Raw genomic sequence first — 22,768 nt, 5'->3', positions numbered from 1 at the left:
AAGACATTGAGGTGCTGGAGTGTGTCCAGAGAAGGGCAACGAAGCTGGTGAAGGGTCTAGAGCACAAGTCTTATGAGAAGCAGGTGAGGGAACTCAGGTTGTTTAGTCTGGAGAAGAGGAGGCTGAGGGGAGACCTTATCGCTCTCTACAACTACCTGAAAGGAGGTTGTAGTGAGGTGGGTGTTGGTCTCTTGTCCCTAGTAACAAGTGATAGGACAAGAGGAAATGGCCTCAAGTTGTGCCAGGGGAGGTATAGTTTGGGTGTTAGAAAAAATTCCTTCACCAAAAGGGCTGTGAAGCTTTGGAACAGGCTGCCCAGGGAAGTGGTTGAGTCACCATCCCTGGTGGTATTTAGAAGATGTGTAGATGTGGCACTTAAGGACATGGTTTAGTGGTGGAGTTGGCAGTGCTAGGTTTACGGTTGGACTCAATGACCTTAAAGGTCTTTTCCAACCTAAATGATTCTATGAAATGTGGTCCAGGTGCCAGAAAGAGTAAATAAAAAGGTACTTGCAAAGTTGCAAAGCCAGAATAGCAGAGAGCAGATGCTGGGAGAGGCAGTTGGGAAAGGGAAAATAGTACTGTAAATACTTAGGGCAGGAGCCACAGCTCTAAATTATAGCATGTGGAGCTGGGGAATCTCCAACAGACCCTTGGAAGGGAGCTTGGTCCATCTCACTGTCAGCTGACAGTTAAGTTTATTAAAAGAAATGATAGGAAGGTATATCACTAGGCTCCTATTAATTATCTCAGCTATGGTAGACCTTTTGTAATAAATTGCAGGATGACAGTACCAAAGTGATAAAATTCAGAGGGACTGGAATATAATGGTGACAGGTGAGGCTTCCTGGGTAGCAAGACTTGATTTAGAAAGCACTCAGCCACTTAGCAGTGGGCTGGAGGGGCAAGAGATCAGTCCTGGAAATTCTGCTTCTCTTTTCCTGGCTTCCTTGAGACGCTGTTTATATGGTAATTATAGCTAAGCAGGTGATTTCTAGGCAAGCAATGTGATCTTGCTACTTAAGCCTGAACAGGGCAAGATGATTTAACTGAACAAAATTGTTCAATAGCATCCTGATTCTCACTTTTAACAGATCTCTTGTCTTACTCTTCCAGCAAAGTGTAATAGAAAGGCAAATTAACCAATTACTCCAGAGAGAGATGGCTTATCTTTGCGGAAGGAAGAAGAAAGAGGATTTATTGTGTATACTGAAGCAAGATTCAGCCACCAGCCTATGCTCCTACAAGAAAAGCTGGGTATAGTGTATTGTAGTGCAGAGTGTGCCAATATATCCCCAGCCTTTAAGTTTGGAGGGCAATCAGTTGGTATCAGACCAGCTCAGAGGTTGGTGCCGCTGCTTCAGCACAAGTGATGTGGGGTCCCTTGAAATAAGAGCACTGGCACATGGTATAATGACAGCCACAGGATCTGTATAGATGTGAAGCTGTGCCTTTACATGAAACTTCCCTTATTTTTTTTCTTAATGTCCATTAAGAAAGCTGCTGTTTATTCTTAATTTCCTGTCTTTTTTAGCACAGTATCATCAGAGAGCTGTTCAGTTTTATTTTACAGAGGGAAGCTGTTGGACATAGGCACAAAGGGATTTGGATGCTTTAGGGCCATATCTAAGTGCTCACATCAACTTCTTCCTCAGCACAGCTTTTGCCAAACTCATGGGCCCTGAAGGGCCCCTCTGTGCCTGTATTTGTGCTGTTGAGCCTTCTGAATTTTCCAGGTCCTGGCATGACTGAGCTTGCATGAAGCCCTGCCTCATGCCTACAGATAGTTTGGCCATATGGCCCTAGCCCATATCATGAGCCTGGTAGTGTTCAGAGGTTAATATTGCTGCTGTAAAGAGGTGAAGGTGCTTTTATTTACCCCTAATGTAGCTCATGGCCAAAACCACTCACCTGGGAGCAGGGTGGTGATCCTGTGCAAACCCTTCTCTTCTGCCTAGCCTGAAGCAAGGAGTCTCTGTAGTAGCTGTGAGCCCACATGAAACAAATCTTTTTCCCTCACTTTGAAGATGATCCTGGTCTTTTTTTTTCCTTCAGAGACTGCTTATGTGTTGCACATTAAATAGTCATTAGCTAAAAGACTTTAATCCAGGGAGCAGAGACCCCCAGCCAAGGCTTTTCCTTAGCTCTCAAGCATCCTAGCTGCTAGCCTGCAGATCAGGCTTTTTCTCACTTGCTTTCTTCATGCAGCAGTACTAGGAGATGTGGAAGTGACCTTGTCCGGGCTGACAAGCAGGACTAAGGAATGGCTTTGGCCCCCTCCATCTACCTGGGGAGGGCAGGAAGGTTTGGGCTGGAAAAATAAATAGTGAGTTCAATAGCAGGAATGCAGCTGAGTACGGGAGCAGGGTTGTTGAGTTTGAGATCAGGCTGAGATACCAGCATCAGGTTTGGCATTGGGTGCTGAGGTGCTTGCAAGCCTTGTATGGGTTTTGTGTGGCTTCTACCAGGCAGCTCCATGAAGATACTTTGCAGCCAGCAGTTTCCCTTGCTAAGCACCTAAGGCTTCTCTGGCAAGTCCTCTGAGCATGAAACCTGGCTCCAGTTGGGCTATTTGCCTGCAGCAGGCAAGAGTTACTTCTGTGCTGAGCAGGTGAGGCTCTAACATTGCTTCTAAGGTGCTGGAACTGTGGGAAGGAGCACAGGGTGGCAGCCCTGTGGGTGCATCTCTGACCAAGCATGAGACTTGATGGGTCTCACTTTGACATCTGTCTCCCGAGTTCTGCTTTCGGGGATGGGCAGCATCACCCACCATCCAGTTTCCTTTCCTTATAGTACTTCTGTCTTGGTGCCTTGAGCACACAAGGGTGTCACATCTGAGGTTTCTTTGCCTGAGCCCTCTAGTTTCCACTCGGATTTGTGGCTGGACACCATGTGGGAGATGTTTTGGAGTGAGTTTCCACAGGCTAGCTGGCTGGAGAGCCAGTTGGTTTTCAGGGCTTGAATCCTCCCTGACTGGATTTTAAACACCCAAATAATGAATGTTGGTTTTCAAACTGAGAGTTCCTTGTTCCCTGCCAAGCAGATGTGATGATTTGGTTTGTCTGTGGCTGAGAGTCTCATGAGAAGCTTTTGTTTATAGCATATGCTGTGCTGAAAATGCATGAAGCTCCCTGGCAGCTGAGATGTTCTTGTAAGTTGGGTGTCCTTGGCTGGTGTGTGTGTATATGTGTGCATGGTTAATTGGAACAAGCTCATCAAATGGGTATTCACCAGGTGCAACAACAGAGGACACCCCCAAGGGCATTGTTGGAGCTGCAGCAATGTGGTGATTTGCCTGCTCTCTTTTGCATTGATGTGATTGGGGTCCTCCCTGGGCGAGCAAAATAGAAGTTAAATTCTTGCTTTGTAAGTCAGCGTGGAAACTTTTTCTTTACTCTTTAAAGAAATGATTAGCTTGTCTGCAGTGTCTAAATTAATTTATCTGGAGCTTGTGGAACATTAACAAATGCTACTCTAAGGCGTACTTTCTAATACTGCTGCAATCATTCACTGCAGAGTGAGATGTTTAAGAAATAGATGGGCTGCAGTGATTTGCAAGGCTATAACTTTATCAAGGCATTTCAGTGGCATTGTAAACCACCAGAGTAGAGACCATGTTGACTAATTATGATACTGAGAAAGTTCAAGGCAGAAAGCATAGTCTCTGCTCCAGCCTAGAGCTGAAGAAATCCCAAAGCTACAAATGCTTGAATGTGCATCTGTTCCCTTGGTGTGGAACCAGTTAAGATGGTAAACCCCCACTCTTTACTGGGTTAGTGGACCTTTCTTATCATGCTGCTTACAGGATGAGGTGCTGCTGCTTTGAGAAGCTTCTCCACACAGCACCCTGAGCCTGTGCAGTGCAGTATCTCCCCACGTTAGAGCAGGAGGAGCTCAGCAGCAGAGAAATGAGCAGGCTTTAGCTAATGTCAAGCTCTGAACGTTCTCCTTCCTTGGGGTCCTGGTAAAATCCTCCCACTCTGCCTGGCAAGACTGTAACAGTTGAGGAGAGAGGATGCTGGGCAGACCAATTTCCAAGTCCTGTCAGTTGCCTTCCAGGTTCTGCTGGACTCTCGGAAGCCACCAGCCCAGTGACAGTTACTGCTGCACTGGTGGGAGCGTGGTCACACCAACGGTTCCCTGGCTGGCTCCTGTCCTTCCAGGCTGTCCACAGCCACTAAGTAGCCTGTGGTGATTCAGGAAGCACGACTGGGCACTACACAAAGTGAATCTTTCCAGAGAAGCATGAATTACCTGTCCTAAGGTAGTATCTGGCCACCCGGCAGGAAAGAGGCGGTTATGTTGGCAGGAGGGCCTGTACCCTGTGGTAGTTGGCAGGATTTAACTATATACCTGGTCTAAGAGCCAGTCTGGGGAGGTAAAAGGGTTTTTAATGGGTTCTAAAATTGTTGTGTAACTTCTGGAAGTCTCTACCATCACTATCTTAGCTGTAGATACTGGAGTAAAGAAAGGGAGCCTTGGGGAGGAGGGCTGAAGCTTGGATGTCCTTGGTGATCTTCAGCTTAGCACCCTGCTCTGATACATCTTGGTTTCCTGAGACAAGTCAGGAATTTCTACCCCAGCCCTAGGTGTATTTCTTCATTGCTTGTCTAGGTTGTCTTAGCTGCTGTGTCCTGGCACAGCTGGTTCCTCTGCCCAGACTCAGGGCATTCGTGCTCTGAACCTAAAGCTGAGGTGCCAGAGTTGTCTGTGCCCTAAGCCTGGAGCAGAGGGGGAATTGAAATCCTCCCTTATGTTTCTGGGGTGGGTAGAGGGCTGTCTGAGGTGGGGAAGGGAGGGATCTCCCCCCGCCAGACAGGGGTGGTGGGCTGGAGGCATGCTGTGTTGTGGTTGCTGTTTTGTCCTGCCTCTACAGGGAGATGTGGCCGATTTCTTAGTTCTCCTTTCCTCCTAATCTGGGAGGCTGATCCCTGCAGGCTCTGGGGCAGTGGAGCCGTGGGAATGCCTTACTCCAGGGCTAGAGGGTTGGGGAAGCTGTAAGACTGGGATGGGGGTGCGGAGGTTGGAAGCACTCTGGAGGTAAGCGTTGTGGGCATGATGAACAGGATTAATTTCAAGTGAAGTGAAATTACAGTTAGAAAATTGGAACAAATAATCCAGTTATTCTCAAGACCCAGTAATAAAACATTGAAATCCAGATTAATGTTGTATCATCCCCATTAGATTTCTCTCTTGAAAAATAGTTATTTCCAGCTTTAAATCCTAGCTCTTGCTGCAGCATGTCCTTGTGTCCATAGGACAATGCTGTGCTCTTGTGTTTCTTGCAAGAACAAAAGGAAATGGCAACCTTGTCATTTCCTAACACTGTAAAAGGCCCAGTACCATGAACATGTACAATACTGTGGCTGTCTGGAGAGTAAAGGAATGAAGTTCTTGCCTTGCTTGCAGGATGTGGGTAAAACTTGAGGGGAAGGGAGGGGTCATCTCTGTATAGATGATGTCTTGCTGTATACAGCAGCTCCACACAAAAAAGATGATGTGGAACAGAAGGAAGCAGGAGGGAATATGATCTGTGATTTTACTCAATGTCAGGATGTGAAAAATTTGAGAGTAGAGCTGGGTTTGAGAGCACTGGTCTTTCAAGTCCCAGAAAATAAGAAGTGGGCAAATCCACCTGTTCCTTGGTCCAGTTAGCCAGAGAGGGAGGGGAAATTATAGTCCGAAGTAGTGCTTAGTAAATGCTGTACGTGTTTATCTTTGATTTTTGTCAGTGCTTGAGACCTGCTTTCTGCATTTGTCTCCTCTTTTTGCCCTTTCTTGCACACCCACTTTGTGTGACACAGATGAAGAGAGGTAGTCGGCTGGCTGGTGACTGGAAGAAGAATGGCCCATGGACCTGTTAACCCATGCTACTTGTAGGATAAGGATGCTGGAGATGACCTGCCATTAGGATAAAGTCTTAAGTGGCCCTGCTTTCACATAACATTGCATTTATATTTGAGCTAATTGCTCACGTTCCTTTAATAGTTTCATGCTTTTATTTCTGTTATAGGCTCAATGCCTGTAGGGAGCCTTGAGTTGGGGTGTTAATAAGTGAAAATTAGGGCCCTCATTCTCCATGGAGAAATGCTCTTGGGCACTGTAGTAATTTCATGCCTGGAAGGAGTTGTATCTGCTGGATAATTTTTGTAACTTAAAACAGCCAAATTAGCCTTGAGAAACTATAGTTCTTAATCAGAGTATTGAACTCTATGCTCCATTAGTTAGAAACATCACCAGACTCCTTGTACAAAGGGTGGACATTTGGTTTGCAAAGTAGGAAGGTGGTCCGATTTTGTTAATGCTCAGGGCAGCAGTGACCCCTGGTTTTAAGGTTGCTTATAATAATCTGAGCACTTAGGAGGGTCAGGCACAAAGTCATATCAGGTCAGCCGCTCTTGCGAAATGAAGCAGCTAAGTGACATTTACCTTCCTTCTGTTCCCACCAAAAAACTTTTAAAGAGTAATAAAGGACAGTTTGGATATTAATAGAGATTTGATTAATAATTCCAGTAAATGGGGTTTCAAAAGTAGTGGAAGGGGGGGGAAGGTGAGAAATGCCAGCAGGCCCTGGTGTGTGTTTGTGGCTCATGGGACTGCACCCACAGTAAATGGCTGTTTTGGCTCAGGGAATATTTGTTCTGGGGTTTTACTTCTATGAATCTTAACTCTGCTGCTTAAATATGGTCTAATCATGAAACAGGGTGGGGAGGCCTTATGTTCTCCACTTATGAAGGATGCCACAGCCTGGAGACACAGGTGTATCCTTTGGGTCTGCTATGAATGGGATTCTGGATTTTCAAAGTCCCATTGTTGCTTCTTCCAGGTGAGCTGGCCACTGGCAAGATGCACCGGTCCATGGGGTCCTCCAAAATGGCTGATGGATTCCAGAGCAAAGCAGTAATACCTCGTAATCTGAAGCTAGTCAGTGAGACAGAGGAGTCTGTAACTGTAAGTACTTGCTGTGGGCCAGGTAGGAGCTGTGTTGAGGCTGGAAACTCTCCCCATGTCCTGCCTCTGCCTGCCCTCCTGTTGTCTGGCAGCACTGTGAAGCTAGACACCACCTCCCCATCTCTTTGCTGCCATGCTTCTGCTGGAGGTGGCTGTCATGGTGCAGTGGGGGATGGACTGTGTGCTGCTTCAGGGCAAGTCCAGAGTCTTGCCTGGATGTGCCACTGGAGCCAAGTTAAATGAATGTACTGGGCATTGCACTGGAATAGCTGAAGCATAAGCGTGTGCTTGTTTCCATCCTTTGTGTGGGCAGTAATATCTTCTCTCATGTACTCATACTTGCCAGTGCTGCTCTGACCATACCTGCCCTCCAGGTAGCTGGGCATGTGGTGGGTTGCTCAAACTCTGCCTGAAGACTTAAGAGACATAGCTGGTCCCAGCTAGAACAGGTTCCAAAACAGTTACTGTATCTCATATCCTGTGTGGAGCACAGATCCAGTCCTGCAAACAGCAATGGAGTTAGGGCAATTCTTCCTTCCTGTCCGCAAACATCCCCTTTGCTGCCTGGAGCTCACTTGACTGGAGATGACCTAGTGCTGAGGCTCTGCCAAGGAGGTATCTCTGTATACTTCTGTGGAGGGGTCTGTGGGGCTAGAACAGAGAGGGAAAAAAGTGTTCATTAAAAAGAGATAACTAAAACTTGGACCCAGTCCTCTCCACCTCAGCCTTGTCACAAGGCTGCTTTTCTGCTTTCCTCTGGTTCACCCAGCAGTGACGACTCCACACGCGTGTTGGTTATGAGCGTTGTGCAAGGATGGAGTTAGGGGATTTCTGATAACTCCTCCCCACTCTCTTCAAAGGTCACTGGCTCAATCCAGCAAAACTAAAGAGGAAACAAATGCCCGAAGAGCAGAAATCCCCAAACATGTCACATCAAATCATGAAGAAGCTAATGGGACAGAGCCACTTGGTTAGAGCATGTGTGTTCTGCTCTATATCATTAATTTACTGATGTTAAATATTTCAGCAGGTAATTTATGGGACTTCCAGGAGTATCCTAGTGGCTGTGATCACAAATTATTCATCAGTGGCACTTGAACAAGAAAAGCCTTTCTGAACAAAGGCATTTCTGTAGCTCTTGTTGGTGTTCTGTGTTTTAGCTGACTCCCTCTGCCTTCCTGAAGGAGATGTCGCTTACCACGGAGCAGAGGCTGGCCAGCACTCGGGAGATGAGGCGGCCCCAGATTATCCAGCTTCTAGACATGAGTGAAACCTCCCATCAAAAGGTAGCCTTTTCATGCCTTTTTCCTTGCTGTTTGATGTGACATTTGAAGAGGGTGCGTGCTTGTGACAGGCTTGCCTCCAGCTTATCTAAATACCTTGGTGACTAGGTCCTGTTGTCCTTTCAAACTGCTGGTGTGGTGGAGTCCCTCCTACTGGGGGAAAAGTAAAACATTATTCCCTGGTGAGATGTTGAAGTCCTGATCTGTGCTAAGCTGATATAAATAACCTTTGCTGAAGTTGCTGGGGTTTGATGGAGTTTAGCTACCATCACTACAGCACGATGCTAGGGGAAGGCTGTGGCAAGACACAAGGGCACAAGCTTACCATTTTCCACTCTACTGCTGAAATAGCCACTTCTTGCTTGGTGTAGTCACTGTCAAATGCTTGGGGTCATAGGACTCCCTGAACGGTGGCAGCATTGGCCTTTGAAGGCTAAGGGCCTATGGTAATTACTCAAGATTTAACAAAGCTAATTGCATTTAATGCTTTGGGTTGGAACAACATGTGGGACCCTTACTGGGTGTTAGATTTTGCAGGCTGCCAGATATACAGGAGATTTGCCCTGGGCAGAGGGGAGTGGATGTGTTTTATCTGGATCAATGTTTACTTAGATGTATGTTTAAGGCTGCTTTTCTTACAGGACTGCTCAGTATAACACACAGTCCAAATGGGTAGATTGCTGAGGTAGGCTGTTGAGGGGAAGCAGCAAGAGACCTGTAACAAATTGGTTAAGGATTGCCCTAGACAGTGCAGGAGGTTGGGAACGCATCAGATGAGTGCATGAATAACTGGCAGTGTGCTGCAGCTACTAGCTTCAGCATGACTGTGACTTCTGTGGAGAAGCAGGAGGCTTGCCTGTGTCTTTTGAGTGGGAACAGTGCAGCTGGAAGAGGGGAGGCAAAGCAGGGAGGAATTTTCTCCAAGTAATGCCTCTGCTCTGTAAGCATTTGCTATTTGTGTATATTTTCAGACATGCTTCTGCAGTGGTATTAAATAAAACAGCAATAATAGAATACATTAAAGAATCCATTTAAAGCTCATGGAAAAAGGAGATACCAAGTCCAGTCTTACTCAAGTTGCCCAGTAATGCTGAGAAAAGAGCTGAACCTTATCATCACCCAGTATTCACCTCATTTGTCTTTTCTCTAGCTACTGTGTTACTTTCTTTTTGGCCTTACTTCCTCTGGTACTGTTCTCTTCTTAGTGATTTCTAGGCTCTATATCAAAAGAGATATTTGGGGATGTGTGAGACTCTGTCTCAGAGTAAAGATCATCCCAAAATTGTTTCCCATGGAGTATCATGTAAATTCTTGGGTTTCACTTGTTCCATGAGTGCTCATAGCTCAGTAAGTGCTCTAGAGCTGCGTGACCACATTAACACAGGGCTCTGCTGGAGGTAAGTGCTGCCTTGCATTTTGGAGAAGGAAACCTGGAGAAACACCCACCAAAAGAGCTTCTTAGCCTGGTCCAGAAACTTTTGATCAGCTCAGAACACAGGTGGGTGAGCTACTGTTTCCCTACTGCGAGCTGGGCAGACATACTCATCAGGAGACTGTACTTCAGTGGAGATCAATGTAGGATTCTCATTCATGAATCTTTCTCCCAGCAGCTGAACTTCTCATTGCTCTGTCTTGCCTCTGCAGTTCTCAGCAGTTGACCTGGAACAGAGCTTGTTTCAGCCTTTCCCATCAGAGGTGGTATTTCAGAGCTACGTCCCCTGCGAGGTCTACGAAGTGCCACTGATTCTGAGGAACAATGATAAGGTAAGTGCTCGCATATGGAGGTTTAACACTGTGCTGGAAGAGGAGAGCAGTGGTATACAGAGTAGCAAGTTACCTGTTGCACCACAGCACATCCAAGAATAAAATTTCACCACCTTTATTTTGCAGGATGATGGAAATCTTCCCATACTGGGGCTTCTCCCCCTGATTTTGGCCATCTGTTGGTGGTATCTAACCCAAAGGAGCTTTTCTAGTTGGCATCCTTCCCCTTGAAAGCCCTGGATTGATGGGAATATGAGGGCTGTACAGTTCTTATGTGCTCTCATGCTTTACCTTGAGAGTGTGCACCATGTCCCGCTGGCTGCTCGGTTAGTCTTGGTTTCTGGCAGGGCATCTCTGCCCCTCACAGCCTGTTTAGCTGCCTCCGTGCAGCTCCCTGTCAAAGGACAGGGGATGAATATTCTCTACTTTATGCTGGAATAAGTTATGTTTAGTGGCATTAGCACTCCAGGAAAGATGTTTTGAAACAGCAGTGGAAACAGACTGATTTAGCAGAAGTAGTGGGAGGCCTTTAGGTGCCACTTTAGGCTTCTGCTAAGCTTAATTCAGTTCTGTTCAGGTTTTTCTAAGACTAAGTGGGTCTTTGCTTTCCCTTTGGAGAACCACAGCACATCCAGAGTAATGTGCTCTTGAAGGTCTCCACCTTTACTTGAAAATATTGTCATCATTTTGAGATTTCCCAAGAAAGTTGAGAAGGGAAAAGTTGAAAAATGTCAGCAATTTTGTTCCACTGTAAAGAGGAAAATTGAGACCTTTTGAATTTCAGCTGGGGAAACATTTGCTCGAATGAGACATGTGCCAAGAGCAAGCTGGTGGGAAAAGACAGGAGGGAGGAAAGGAACTGAGATAGAAAGTTCTCCAGGAGAGAACATTGTACACGCAAGTGTTTCTCTTGACACGTAACAATAAGCGTACTGGAAGCAGAGAAAGGTCAGAAAAAGAAACGTGTAATTAAAGATACTGTTCTGTAATGAAGAGTAAGATGTATACATGACAGGACGGCAGGATGGGAAGATGGAAGTGTACATGAGAGCAGGTGAATTAATCCCCCCTCTCCAGATCTACCTCTTGGAGGAAACAAAGTAGACAAAAAAAGGCTCTTGGCATATTGCAGGTGGAGGAACAGCAAGAGAAGTGAAAATGTATCCTCAGATAACAGGTTCTGACAGGGACATGGTTGAAAATGGAAGACCCTTTGGCAAGGAAGGATGCAGGTGTGGTCCCTCAGTTATTCCTGGAGAGTACTGTGCCATTCCTGGTCTGGCATTTAGCTTAGGAATATTGGAAAGATGCAGCGTGGATGCCCATGCCCAAGGGATACCATTTGTGTGGTCCACACTGATTCTGGGCACTCTTTGCTGTAGGTATCCTCTTTCCTGATTAAAATGTGCCTCAGTTTCTCTTTTCCAATGGCTCTGCTTCATTCCCACATTCCCACTAAGTCTTTTGGCTTCAGCTGCTCCTTTATCCATGCAGCACTTCAAAATATTTGTCTTTGCCAAGTACCAGCCAACAGGCAAACAGTTAATTTGCTCTATTCATGCATCCTCAAGTGGAAAAGAACATCTGCATCAACATTTCTGCCATTCCCAGTAAAAAATAATAAACTTGTACAGCTGCACCTTGGGATTTGTATGCCCTGTTAAGGGGAGGCAATGTGTGAACTGCTGATTTTTTCCAAATTGAATTAGTTTTGAAGCTAGTAAGACCTCAACCATTGGACAGCACTGGTGTGAAAGTAAGATCAGCTCTAAGGAAAACCCTTGGCATATTTAAGTACACAAAGTTAGAGATTATAATCCCAAGAGAGGTTATTATACTCTAATTTTGTTGGCTTTTGGTAATGTCCTGGAGAAAAGCAACGTTGTGCTCCATCTAAAAGTTTTCTCACTAGTTTCCAAGCTTCCTCTGAATCATACTGATTTAAACTGCATGGTAGCCTGAGGTTGTCTGCTGCATAAAAATCCAACTAACAGCAAAGTATATTCCAAATAGAGGCTCTGTAATGATCCAAATAAGCAAGTGCTTTGCTACATACTTACTGGTCTTACCTGTGTGTTGTAAAGTTGGTTTTCTATTCAAGCTGCTCCTCACCACCCTTAGAGATGTTCTGGGTGGCTTTTGCTGAAGATCTTAGCCATGTGTGCTCATCTCCCAAGGGACTTGGTGACCAAAACATTTGTCTGCAGTGTGAAGCTGGCTCCTGGAACTTGCTGCCTCAGGGCATTGCTGGGAGCAAAGGGTGTTTGGAGAGTTCAGGACTGCCTTGGCTATGGGTTATCAGGCTCGGGTGGGTAGTGCAGAATGAACCTCCATTTTTCCCAAGCCTCATGTGGGGTCGTTGTTTATCAGTGAAGCTGCCTGTCAGTCAAAATTGCCTGTTTTAGACTTTCTGAGATGAGATTTGCTACTCAGGGGTTGGTATCTGTGTGCTAGAAAAAGCCTGTTTGCTGTCTCTGTGCTTGTGGTATCCCAGAGAGTAGAAACTTGCAGCAGGGTGCCTGCAGGGACTTCTGGGTATGGGGAAGAATACCCAGAGATCTGACTTGCCTGCACTGGCAGCTGCATCAAGGCAGTCACCAGGCATCAAGAGCCTCCAGGGAGCTGAGATTGGTTTTTAATAATGAAACCACACTGTAAGTCAGTGCTGGTTATGTATCTCAAGGCAGAAAAATGCATTCGAAGCCCATAATTGATAGGCATAGCCTGAGGGGTCATCAGGCTTTCCATCATTTTAGCAAGTTGACTGCGCTCATCTTCTGCATCAGCCTTTCCTTGCAGAGTACCGTGTTTCTCCCTTGCTTCTTTATAGCCTCCTTTAAATTCTCTTAGCCATCTCATTGTTTTTAGGGTTGTCTCTTTGTCTTCCGATGTTCCTCCTTTTTGCTCTTCAGGTTTGCTTTTATTCCCAGTAAGGCCACAATGTCTGCGGTCTCCTTCTCTTGCTGGTCTGCGCAACTGTAGCATTGCAGCATGACTGCCCCACTCAAACCAAGTATGTTAGAAGTGAATTTCTTCCTTGCCCCAGTATAACAAATATTGTTTTGCCTTCAGATAATATGCTCTTCCTCTAGAGGCATTACCACATGGATGTACGCTAGCAGAAGCAAGCAGATTCTTTGGGCTTGTTGAAGATGGGGATGACTTGTTTCAGGCGATGTATCTGCATACTGCTTGGTGATGCCCTCACAGCAGGGCATTGCTCCTACTGCCTCTGGCCTAGAGCTATTTGGCCCAGGCAGAATGGATTCAAGTCCATCCTTGTGCATTATGGGCATGTACCTCAAGAGCTAAAAGTGCTTTGGAAAGGTGGTTAAGGAAGGATGTCACCAGGGCATGGCCAAGTCTTTTTTCCTCATGTTTCCAGCTGAGTGGCAAAATCGTAGTTTTATGTCTTTCCTGCAGGTTCCTCGGCTGGTGAAAGTTGTCTTGGAGAGCTCACCTTACTTCAAGTTGATCAGCCCCAGTGATGTGTGCCGTAAGGTAGCACCTGGCATGCCTTCAACTTTCCGCATCCTTTTCACCCCTGAAGAGAACAAGGTGAGACTGAAGGTCCCGAGAGGTTGGTGCCTTTGGTGGAAGCTGAACCTGCAGGGTTGGATTCAGAACAGGGCATCTGGGGTGTGTTTTGAGGAACTGTCCTTGTTTCAGTGGGGTTACACTGGATCTAGAACTGGGGGAAACTCTTTCCCCATGGTGAAGATTATGCTCTCATGGGCTGGAGGCTCTTGCATGTTTCAGACTGGTTTTTATCCTTCAGTGCTGGAACACTTAATGTAATGTCTGTTGGCCTCAGGGATGAGAGAGTCTACTGTCTGTGGTCGGGCAGCCTCTCGAGGTGTTGGGTTTTGGTATCTGTCCATTGCTGCATAATTATGGGTTTACTCCACCAATTATAAATACAAAAGTCAGTTTAAAAGTGACCTCTTATTGGGAGGACCCAAAGCGAGCCTGATCAGAGTGAAGACCACCACCTTTGAAAACTGGAGTCACCTTAATGTATATCACGTTGAACACAGTAGTGAGGCAGTGGAACATTATGTTCAAAGTTGTTGCTTTTTTTGCACACTGGTTATAGCCCACACCCTGCTGTGAGGTCTGCTCCAGGCTGTGGTTAGGCAGTCTGCAGCTAGTCACGTCTTGGCATTGCGTGGTGCTGTTAGCTGCTGCTGCAGCAGGGACTGATAGGCTGTGCTTTCTCTCCCTGTGCTTTCTTGACCGTTTGCGAGGGAAGATGCACATGGAACAGTAGGAAAATGGCAAGGAGGGGTGTTGTTAAGATGTTTAGCCATCTCTACTCAATGGTAGGGGTTTAATTATTATGGAAAATACTAGTGGAACAAATAGATCTGGAGAGCTTTTCTCTTTCCCATCTGGCAGCCACTTCCCTGCCTCACCCTGGACTGGAGCAAAGATGATGTTTTTTCATACTCTGTTTTCAAGCCTTGCAGCTGTGATGCCCCTGAGGATTTTTGCCTGCCTGCGATCCAGCTGTGAGTCTAAGGAGAGGGAGTGCTGTGCATGTGGGAGGGAGCCAGCCCAGCGCAGACACGCTGAGCCTAGATGGCCTTAACTCAGCAGGAGGTTGGTGTGCTGCAGATATCTTTGAGATGTCTGCCTGAAAGAGCATGTATAGGAATAAATGGGCAGGTACAATCTGCAGGCAGACACGTTACCCCAGAGCCTGTGGTGTGGCTGTGTGTTCATGTGTGTTACTGGCACCTATTCCATGCCAAATATGCAGTGCTTTTGCTTGGAGGTTTGAACATCAGTGCTGTGGCCCTAGCAAGTCTGATTCTCAGTGCCGTGATGTGATGGGTCAATACTGTTATCTGGAGGCTTGTTAATACAGAAGGATTTAGTATGTGGCATGGAAGGGAGGAAGCATTGCAAGGAAACAAAGGCAGGCTGACTCCACCAGCATCCTGCTACCTCTTAGCACTGTTCTTTGCATCACTTTGTTAGAGAGCACGGTTAGGGGATAGCTCTGAGCCAGCTGATGTTTCTGCAGCAGGCCAGAGGTGCAAGATCTCTTTGGGCACAGCTGTTTTCTCATCTTCCATTTGCGGCTTAGTTTTAGTTTAACACTTTGTCCTATCCTCAAACATTACGGATATAGAAAACTAAAGAGGAAATGCCCTGTGGTCCCTAGCTCCCCATGCTTGTGAAATAATCTGTTCCTTTGGACGGACTGAGAAATTATTTAACATCATTAATATTTAGGGTGAAAATTATGTTGGCCTAGGGCAGTTCTCCAAACTACCCAAGTGACATAAGAGCTTAATCTCACTGAGGTAGGCTTTGCAGAGTACACTGGTACCTTTAAAATGTGATTTATTAGTATTAATTAGTGTTCATTTTGAGGGTGGAAGAGGTAAATTGGTGCCCGTGAAGGGCAAAGTGCTGCTCCTCCAGTTTAGAGAGGCAGCAGAGCAACACATGAACATCACCACAAATAGAAGTAGGGTGAGAGAACCCCAGACAGCACTGATGTCTGATACTTTGTCCCTTGTCTTGCCCTTGAACTGGTGACTGTATGGAGTAGGGAGCTCTGCCAGCGAGAGGTCCTCCGCACAGCTTCAGTGACACTCCAGCGATTTCTGCTGAACTGGGTTTTGTGCTCCTTGCAAGGTGTTGTGCAGGGTATCAGGGGAGGGATGCATGCTGCTCAGCGAGGAGCACGGGGGGATTTATACAGCAGAATCAGAATTTTGTACAAATCGAACATTTTGTCTCGTACTTGATGGAGTGTGAGTCAGCGAAGTACCAGAGTGCTGTAGCTTAGCTAGAAGCACAACAATAGTGCGGTCAGGAGGTTCACAGCACCTTGAAAACCCCTTAGCAAAGAGGCAGGCTTTGGGAAATGGTTCTGTAAAGCCACCTGTGTTGGGCTTGCAGTTGCTTGCATGCAGAATATCTGTGTTTTAGTTGTGGAAGGCTTACAAGTGCTACCTTTGAACAACCTCTACATGCTCCAGGATCCCTAGGGATTGTGGATAATATGGTGAACTGGGATGCAGGTACAAACCCGTTGTCAGGGTTGGAGAGTCCTCTTGTTGTGGAGTTGGTTTGTATAATTCTCTTGCTTTGAATCTGTTCTTCCCCAGGGTAAGTCTGACTTCAGCGAAGTCACTCCTGATTCACAGAGCTGAGTTGCGGCTAAGCCCTAACGAAGAGGACCATGTGAGCTGTTAGTGGCTGAAATGCCATGTAGCCCCTTCTTGAAAAATGAGCAGTTTCCTATTGTCTTGCAGTCATTTGGGAATGTGCCACATGATTGGCCTGTCCCAAAGTAAATAAACAGCTGACATGTCTCTTTGTTTATTGACACTGCTTTATAAATAGGAAATGCTAATTTTTCTGCTGGGCAACATTTCCAATTAGTTACTCTTGCTGCTTCTGATTTACACATTTCTGTTTTAGGGCTCTGGTTGTACAGTGTGGGTGTTCTCGTGCCCCCCCTGTGTTCCCAGCTGTCCTTGCATTGTGGTTTGACAGTCTCTGCCTAATTGGAAACCATTGTGGAACTGACTGGCAAATAAACAACAGACAGGAATATGTACATTTGTGTGTCCTTCAGGCTTATTAATAGATTATCTTAAAGGAAGAAGGAAGCAAGATGCATATAAAAATATAGCGCAGCTTATTCTGTTCTGTCTTCTTGCTCTTTTCATTGTAGCGATACAGTATTTTCAGGCAATAGAAGTTCAGTCTGTAAGGTTTGCAAAATTCATTACTGATGCTCAGTGAAGGCTGAATTAATGCTCATTGATTAATATGAAATATGACAGGATGATGAGTTATTGCATTACTGAAATTAACTCTTTTAAAATTCAGTCTGGTCCTGTTAGATGTTTTGTAGCACATGGAAGCTATTTCAAGTATACTTTTAAGGTGACTCCTGAGGGGGAGGAAAGGGGCAGAAGATCAAGGCAGATGGCCCTGTGCAAAATAAACCTGGAGCCAAGTGACTTATTTCAAAGCCTCCTGTGAATTGGTAGATGAGGGAGGCAGGAGAAGGGGTGCCCCTTCTCATGTGAAGCATCTTCAGTTTCTCCTCTCTTTTAATGGGCCTTATTTTCCAGCCTTTATGATATGGTTTCAGCAGGGAGCTTTCCTTGCTTGACTTACTATGTTACTTCACGCTACAAAGATCTTTTCTTTGCAAGTTGTCTGCTGCAAGGAATTCAGTGAAGAATTTAGGATTGGTTATGCAGCAAAACTGACATCCGAGTTTGGCATACTGGGCAGTTAAGGTTGGTATCACTGGGACAGTAATTAACGTTAGCCTGAGTTTGCAAAGAGCCTGAAATAACAGCTGAGACAAGCAGTTGCTTTAGTTTCCGTGGGTGCTAATTCAAATGCCAGTGGTGATACTTTGCCCGCTGGAGCTTGTAACTTACTGCTTTTCAAAGGAGAATAAGAGAAGAGGAACTGTCATATAATCATCTGTATTTTCCTTGAAATAGAGGAGTTGTATGAAGGATGAAGTCGTATTTTCATGAAAATCTATAGCCTGAAGCTGTGTCTAAACACAACAGTCTTTAAAGCATAGAAGTGATGCAACCTCTCTCTCACTCAGGCATGTTTATTTAGAGACCTGGTTTTAAACAGTCTACTAAGGGTTTGCAGTTGCAAAGTAAAAGAAGGTTTTTAAATTGGTTTTATCTGTACCTCTAGGTTGTAAATAAGTGCATAGCAGCGTTAGTGTCCTGGTAAGACAGGACAGTGCTGCAGTGGAGAATTTGCAACCTTTTTCTCCCAAGGGAGGGCAATTCAGCTTTCAAAAGCTTAGGGGACCATGGCTTCACAGAAGCATGAACAGCCAGTTTTGGCTTAGCCACCCCTCTTTCCTTGGGCTTCCCCCCTATTAAGCCTGACACTGCATTCAGCTTGGTGCAAGGTCCCACTTTGCTGGGGTCATAGAGCGTGGTTGAAGGGTCAGCACACTCTGAAGCGCTTGTCAAGCCTTGTACAGGATACATCCCAGGGTGTCCCTGGAGAAGGGACTCGGCACACAATGTGCATGTGTGTGAATGGTGAGAAGCAGTTTTCTCTCTCAAGGTCATGGTTGTCTCTATGAGGCCAAAAATCCTTGTTGCTTTAGCCTTGCCTTCACATACCTGGAAAAGTTCCTTTCCTTGTGTGTTGCTGTGCAGGTGGTCCCAGTGCCCTCACTGGCAATGGAGCTGGGAAGGCTGCCTGTGCTTGCTTTTGTGGGGGGTATTTATTCCTTGGGCTCCTATTTACATTGCTGTTGATCCACTCACTCTTTAGCAATGACAATGACTTGAAAATTATTTCCTTTTACTTCCCTCAAATACCTCCAATTGTTGAACTTTCTTTTTTCTTTATCCCCTGCTTATCTGAACTCCTTGCATCCTCCTCTGTCTACCTGGCATCTGGAAGGGAGAGATAAGTAAATATGGCATGCCAAGACTTAATAAGGCACGCAGCTTTCAACTGAATTTACAATGCCTTTGTTACAGTAGTGTCGCCAAATTAACAGAAATAAGTAAATAGCATTCTTCATTTGCTAATGCAGTTTCTGAGGATCTAAACAGACCAGGACGTGAAGTATCCAGATAATAGGTGCTTTAAATTCACATGGGCTACCCATAGCTTTTATTTTAGAGGGCTTATGCTGCGAGATTGGGTACAAAATTGCTAATTCAGAAAGGCTTGCTGAAGATGAAATGCTCTCCTGAAATGTGATACTCAATTCTGTAGGTCATTTGCTGCAGTTTCCTTCCTGGTATTTTACCTTCCAAATATGAGAAGCAAAAGCCCTTTTGCAATTTCCAGTGTGAATATTTGAGATGTCTAGAAAAAAAGATCCTTTATTCTTTTTATATCTTGGATGTGACAGCATCTGTTACAGCAACCTTAAACCCCAGCTGAGCAGGTGGTTGGTAGGCACTGGGCATTAGCTGTTGTGTTGAAGCAACAGCTATGTGTCTGTACCTTGTGTGGCTGCCTTAGGTCCCTTCCAGGCTTGGCAAGGGATGGGTATGGGAGAGCAGGAAATCCCAAGCACAGAGCAATCCGAATCTATTCCGGTTAAGGGAGTTTGCTGCTGTGTGCGATTCCTAAAGCAAATTGTCTGCTTGCTGCTTCAACAATTATAAAAATATCAAACGAGTTAAAAGCACCGAGGAAAAAAGATCAGGGCAGCAAGTGAGTGATAAGAGGCAGAGCTTTTATCAACTTGTCAGTAAGAGAGCTGCTGGAGGTAATGGCTCCTGGCCCTACTGCAATAGTTTTACCACTCGTTTCAGCAGGGGCAAGGTGATACTTCCAGCACAGCGATGCCACACTGTACGTCTGGAGATTGATCTGCTCATCCCTACAGTAAAATGATTTTGGTGATTTGATTTGCCTTCCTACTGCTGAATGCCAGACAGCTGGGGGGGACTGTCTGGCTCTTTTCTCAACAAGCCAATGACTGGGAATAGCACAGCTGAGTTTGCTCTGGTAGGGATGTCTGAGTGTCTCCCATTCGCAGCCCCTGATACCAACTGCCTCAGGTAGGCATGCTAACAAGGTACCAAGTCACTTATTCTAGAGACCTTGCAAGAGAAAGATGTGATTAAGGCATCAACCATGCAGCAGAGAGGAAGCAAAGCTATTTCCTGTGTCCCCTGAGGCTAGGATGAGATGTAAAGGGAAATTGAGATTAGACACTGGAAGAATTCTTGAAGTCTAGGGTAGAGCTGGAATAGGCTGCTGAGGGCAGGGGTAGAATTGTTAGTGCTTTTAAGTACTTGTCAAGCATATCTCAAGAGTAGTTTGGGTATAGAACTGAGCCAGTTCTGGGGTGGGAAGATGGATCAGATAACCTTTTAAGGGTGTGTGTCCCCAGCCTTGTCCCTATGATGATATGGGAAGGGGTGGGAAGTACACATGTACCCTGCACTCACCTGACATTAGAACAATTATTGTGTCTGGCTTGTTAAATATTTCACCAAAGACTGCCTGTTGATTGTGCATGTGGCAAAATCCTTCTGAAAAATGTACCTGAGCATCCCCTGCCAAGCTGCATTGCTGGGATTGGAGTTAGCACTGTGGCACAAATGGGTTCTTAGTGGTGCCTTTAATAGCCTGCAGTGGTGATGGAAGCAGATTCTTGTTACTGCTGTAATCCCTTACATGAAATTACTCTATTTTGGTGCCTCAGAATCAAAGTATCCGATAATTTTGTCTGGTTCTGCCAGCTTGCTGCAAAAGCAGGTGAATCAATGGGGTTGTTTCTTCTTTGCAAGTTAACAGCCCTGTTCAAGTCATGCTACTGGAATTGAAGGTCATTAAGGTAAAAAGTGCTATTACATTATTGAGTGCTACTGTTAGAGTCATAGAAAACAGCAGTTTTTCTTCTGCCATGGTGATGGTACTAAGTGCAGTTTGCTGAGGTTGTTTCTTTCCCTGCAGGATTACTTCCACCAGCTCACCTGCATCACAGAAAGGGAAAAGTTTATTGTGCCAATCCGAGCTATAGGTGCACGAGCTATCCTGGACTTCCCCGACCAGCTGAACTTCTCCATCTGTCCAGTCAAGTACAGCACCCAGAAAACTCTGCTGGTTCGCAACATTGGTAATCGGGAGGCCCGCTACTGCATCAGCACTCAAAGGTAAAGGAGCTCAACATCTTTTTTGTGCAAAACACTGTTGTGTGATAATATAGTTGGTTAACAGTAGCAAAAAGGAACCAGAATGTCTGAGCTGCTGTATTGCAGCCATAGGTGGAAAAGGGCAGGACATGTGGCTTCTGCAGTTGCTTACAGTGTTTTAAGCATGATACAACCTTTGATAAATCTCTGCAAGCTGTAGCAAAGTTTTATACTGCAGTGGTGTCTCCAACACAGCATCTTCCAAGACTGATTATGTTAGATTGAAAGAGCAAATGTAGGAAGGCAACTTGACTGCCCTTGGGCTCTGTAAGATACTGCATGGCAGATGACAGCTCTAGGAACTCAGTTCATGTAAACCAAATGCAGTGTTAGAAAATGGCCAGCTATGAGCTGGTGAAAAGAGACATTTAAGAACTTAAGAACATTAAGAACAGCAGCTATGTCTGCATTAGCAAGTGCAATTGGAGATCGTAGATCAAAGCAATTGGTATTGAGGCTGTGACATTAACACTGTATGGTCCAGGAACTTTGTTTTCCAGTAGGTTTGGTCTGGTCCCTAGAACCAAATATTCTTAAGTAGAATGAGCTCTTAAATGGAGATGAACAGACACTGGCTTCAAAACGGCACTACAGCCCCAAACCAGAATACTAATGAGGGCACAGGCAAAAGATGCAGCAAATATCGGGTGCATGGGTTGGGGGCCTTTTCTTCTACAGCGTTATTTCTTCCAGATTTCCTGGAGAGTGCTAGAATATGTTGGTAGCTACCTTACAACCTCCTGATCATAAATACCTTCTGAAATGGTTACATACAGCTATCAGCCAAATACACCCATTCTCTGGGGGCCCACAAGCACGTGATATTCTGGAGGTCCCCTAATCAAATGCCTGACGTGAACTGTGTTGTGGACAGCCTGTACTGTTCCTATTGGTCTCAAAAGACAGTTGCTGGTTTTCCAGTTTGTTGATGGAGAGGGTAATGCATTTTTGACACTGTATCTGCAAGGAAATGGGTTCAGTTGGCTGGTAGCTAGTTGAGAGTTGCTTGGTCCCAGAGGTCTTGGTGTAGGAGCTGAGGTCAAGAATGCAGCAAAGACCTGCTGTCTGACTTAGTGTGCCTGAGTTGCTTCAGCTTCTTCCCCAGGAAAACAGGCCTCAAAAGAAGACTTTTTACTTTTCTCCTGTGAGACATGAGGGTCCAAGAGGAGCTTCCACCAAAGCCTGGCAAGGCTATTTAAGCAGGCTGCTGCTTTTCACTGTGGAAAGACGTAGGCAGGAACTTGTAAATCACTGTACAGTTTTCCTCTGGCATCTCCAGATCTAGTTGTCACCACCAAAATAAATAGCCAGTAAAGTCTAGCATCTTTTTGCAATGTACTTGCCAGCTATTCTATTGAGTGATACAGTGTACGTTGAATCCTGCTTGGTACGGATTTTAATTTTCTGAACTTCAGCAATTAGATATTTCAGTCCTGATTTGCAATAAAGAAATGAGAAGCATTACAAAAGTTTTAGTTCAAACTACACAAAGTAAAATTCTGAATAACTGGGTTGCATGTGTACGGAGATCAAAAGTGGATATGATATGATTTCCCTTGTCAGCTGAGGGCATCTGTCATTTCTTCCATTTCATTATGAACTTTTGAAAGCCAGTTTGAAATTTCAAACAGATGATTTAAATCTTTGAATATAAGCAGCATTTTATTCTAATTAAGTCACCCCCACTTTTATTCAGATTTCTTTTTAAATACTCTGAAGTTCCTGTGTTTCTGCTCTCTTTTTTTTTTTTTTTTTTTCTTTAAGTGTTTAGCAAAATGTCATAATGAATTCTTCATTGGGAACTTTCTTAAAGGTTGAGTTCCTCTAATGCCTATCTTACCATCTGCCCATACATATAGGCAGAGATGTATAGGAAATATGAGAAATATGGGAAATATGTGAAATGGAATTGGGCTGATTTAGAAGATAAAATCATAGAATAACTATGGCGGGAAGGGACCTCTGGAGATCGTCTAAGCAAACACACTGCTCAAAGCAAGACCCGTGTCAAAGTTTGATCAGGTTTGCAAGTAACACAACAAGTAAGAAAGATCAGCCTTCATCTTTCCTTCTCAAAACTGTACA

General features: G+C 45.2%; 1 protein-coding gene across 1 annotated transcript in view; it reads left to right on the top strand.

Moving 5' to 3' along the window:
* HYDIN (HYDIN axonemal central pair apparatus protein) overlaps positions 1–22,768 on the top strand; it is a 161,548-nt gene that overhangs the window by 8,422 nt on the left and 130,358 nt on the right. The window contains 5 exon segments of the mRNA XM_030026239.2: positions 6,827–6,951; positions 8,112–8,237; positions 9,879–9,998; positions 13,422–13,556; positions 20,445–20,644. Coding sequence (XP_029882099.2) covers positions 6,827–6,951; positions 8,112–8,237; positions 9,879–9,998; positions 13,422–13,556; positions 20,445–20,644 — 706 coding nt within the window.

The sequence above is a fragment of the Aquila chrysaetos genome, chromosome 9 (assembly GCF_900496995.4).
Source record: "Aquila chrysaetos chrysaetos chromosome 9, bAquChr1.4, whole genome shotgun sequence".
NCBI lineage: Eukaryota > Metazoa > Chordata > Aves > Accipitriformes > Accipitridae > Aquila > Aquila chrysaetos.
The sequence above is the reverse complement of the archived record's forward strand: the minus strand, read 5'-3'. Positions and strand labels throughout refer to the sequence as shown.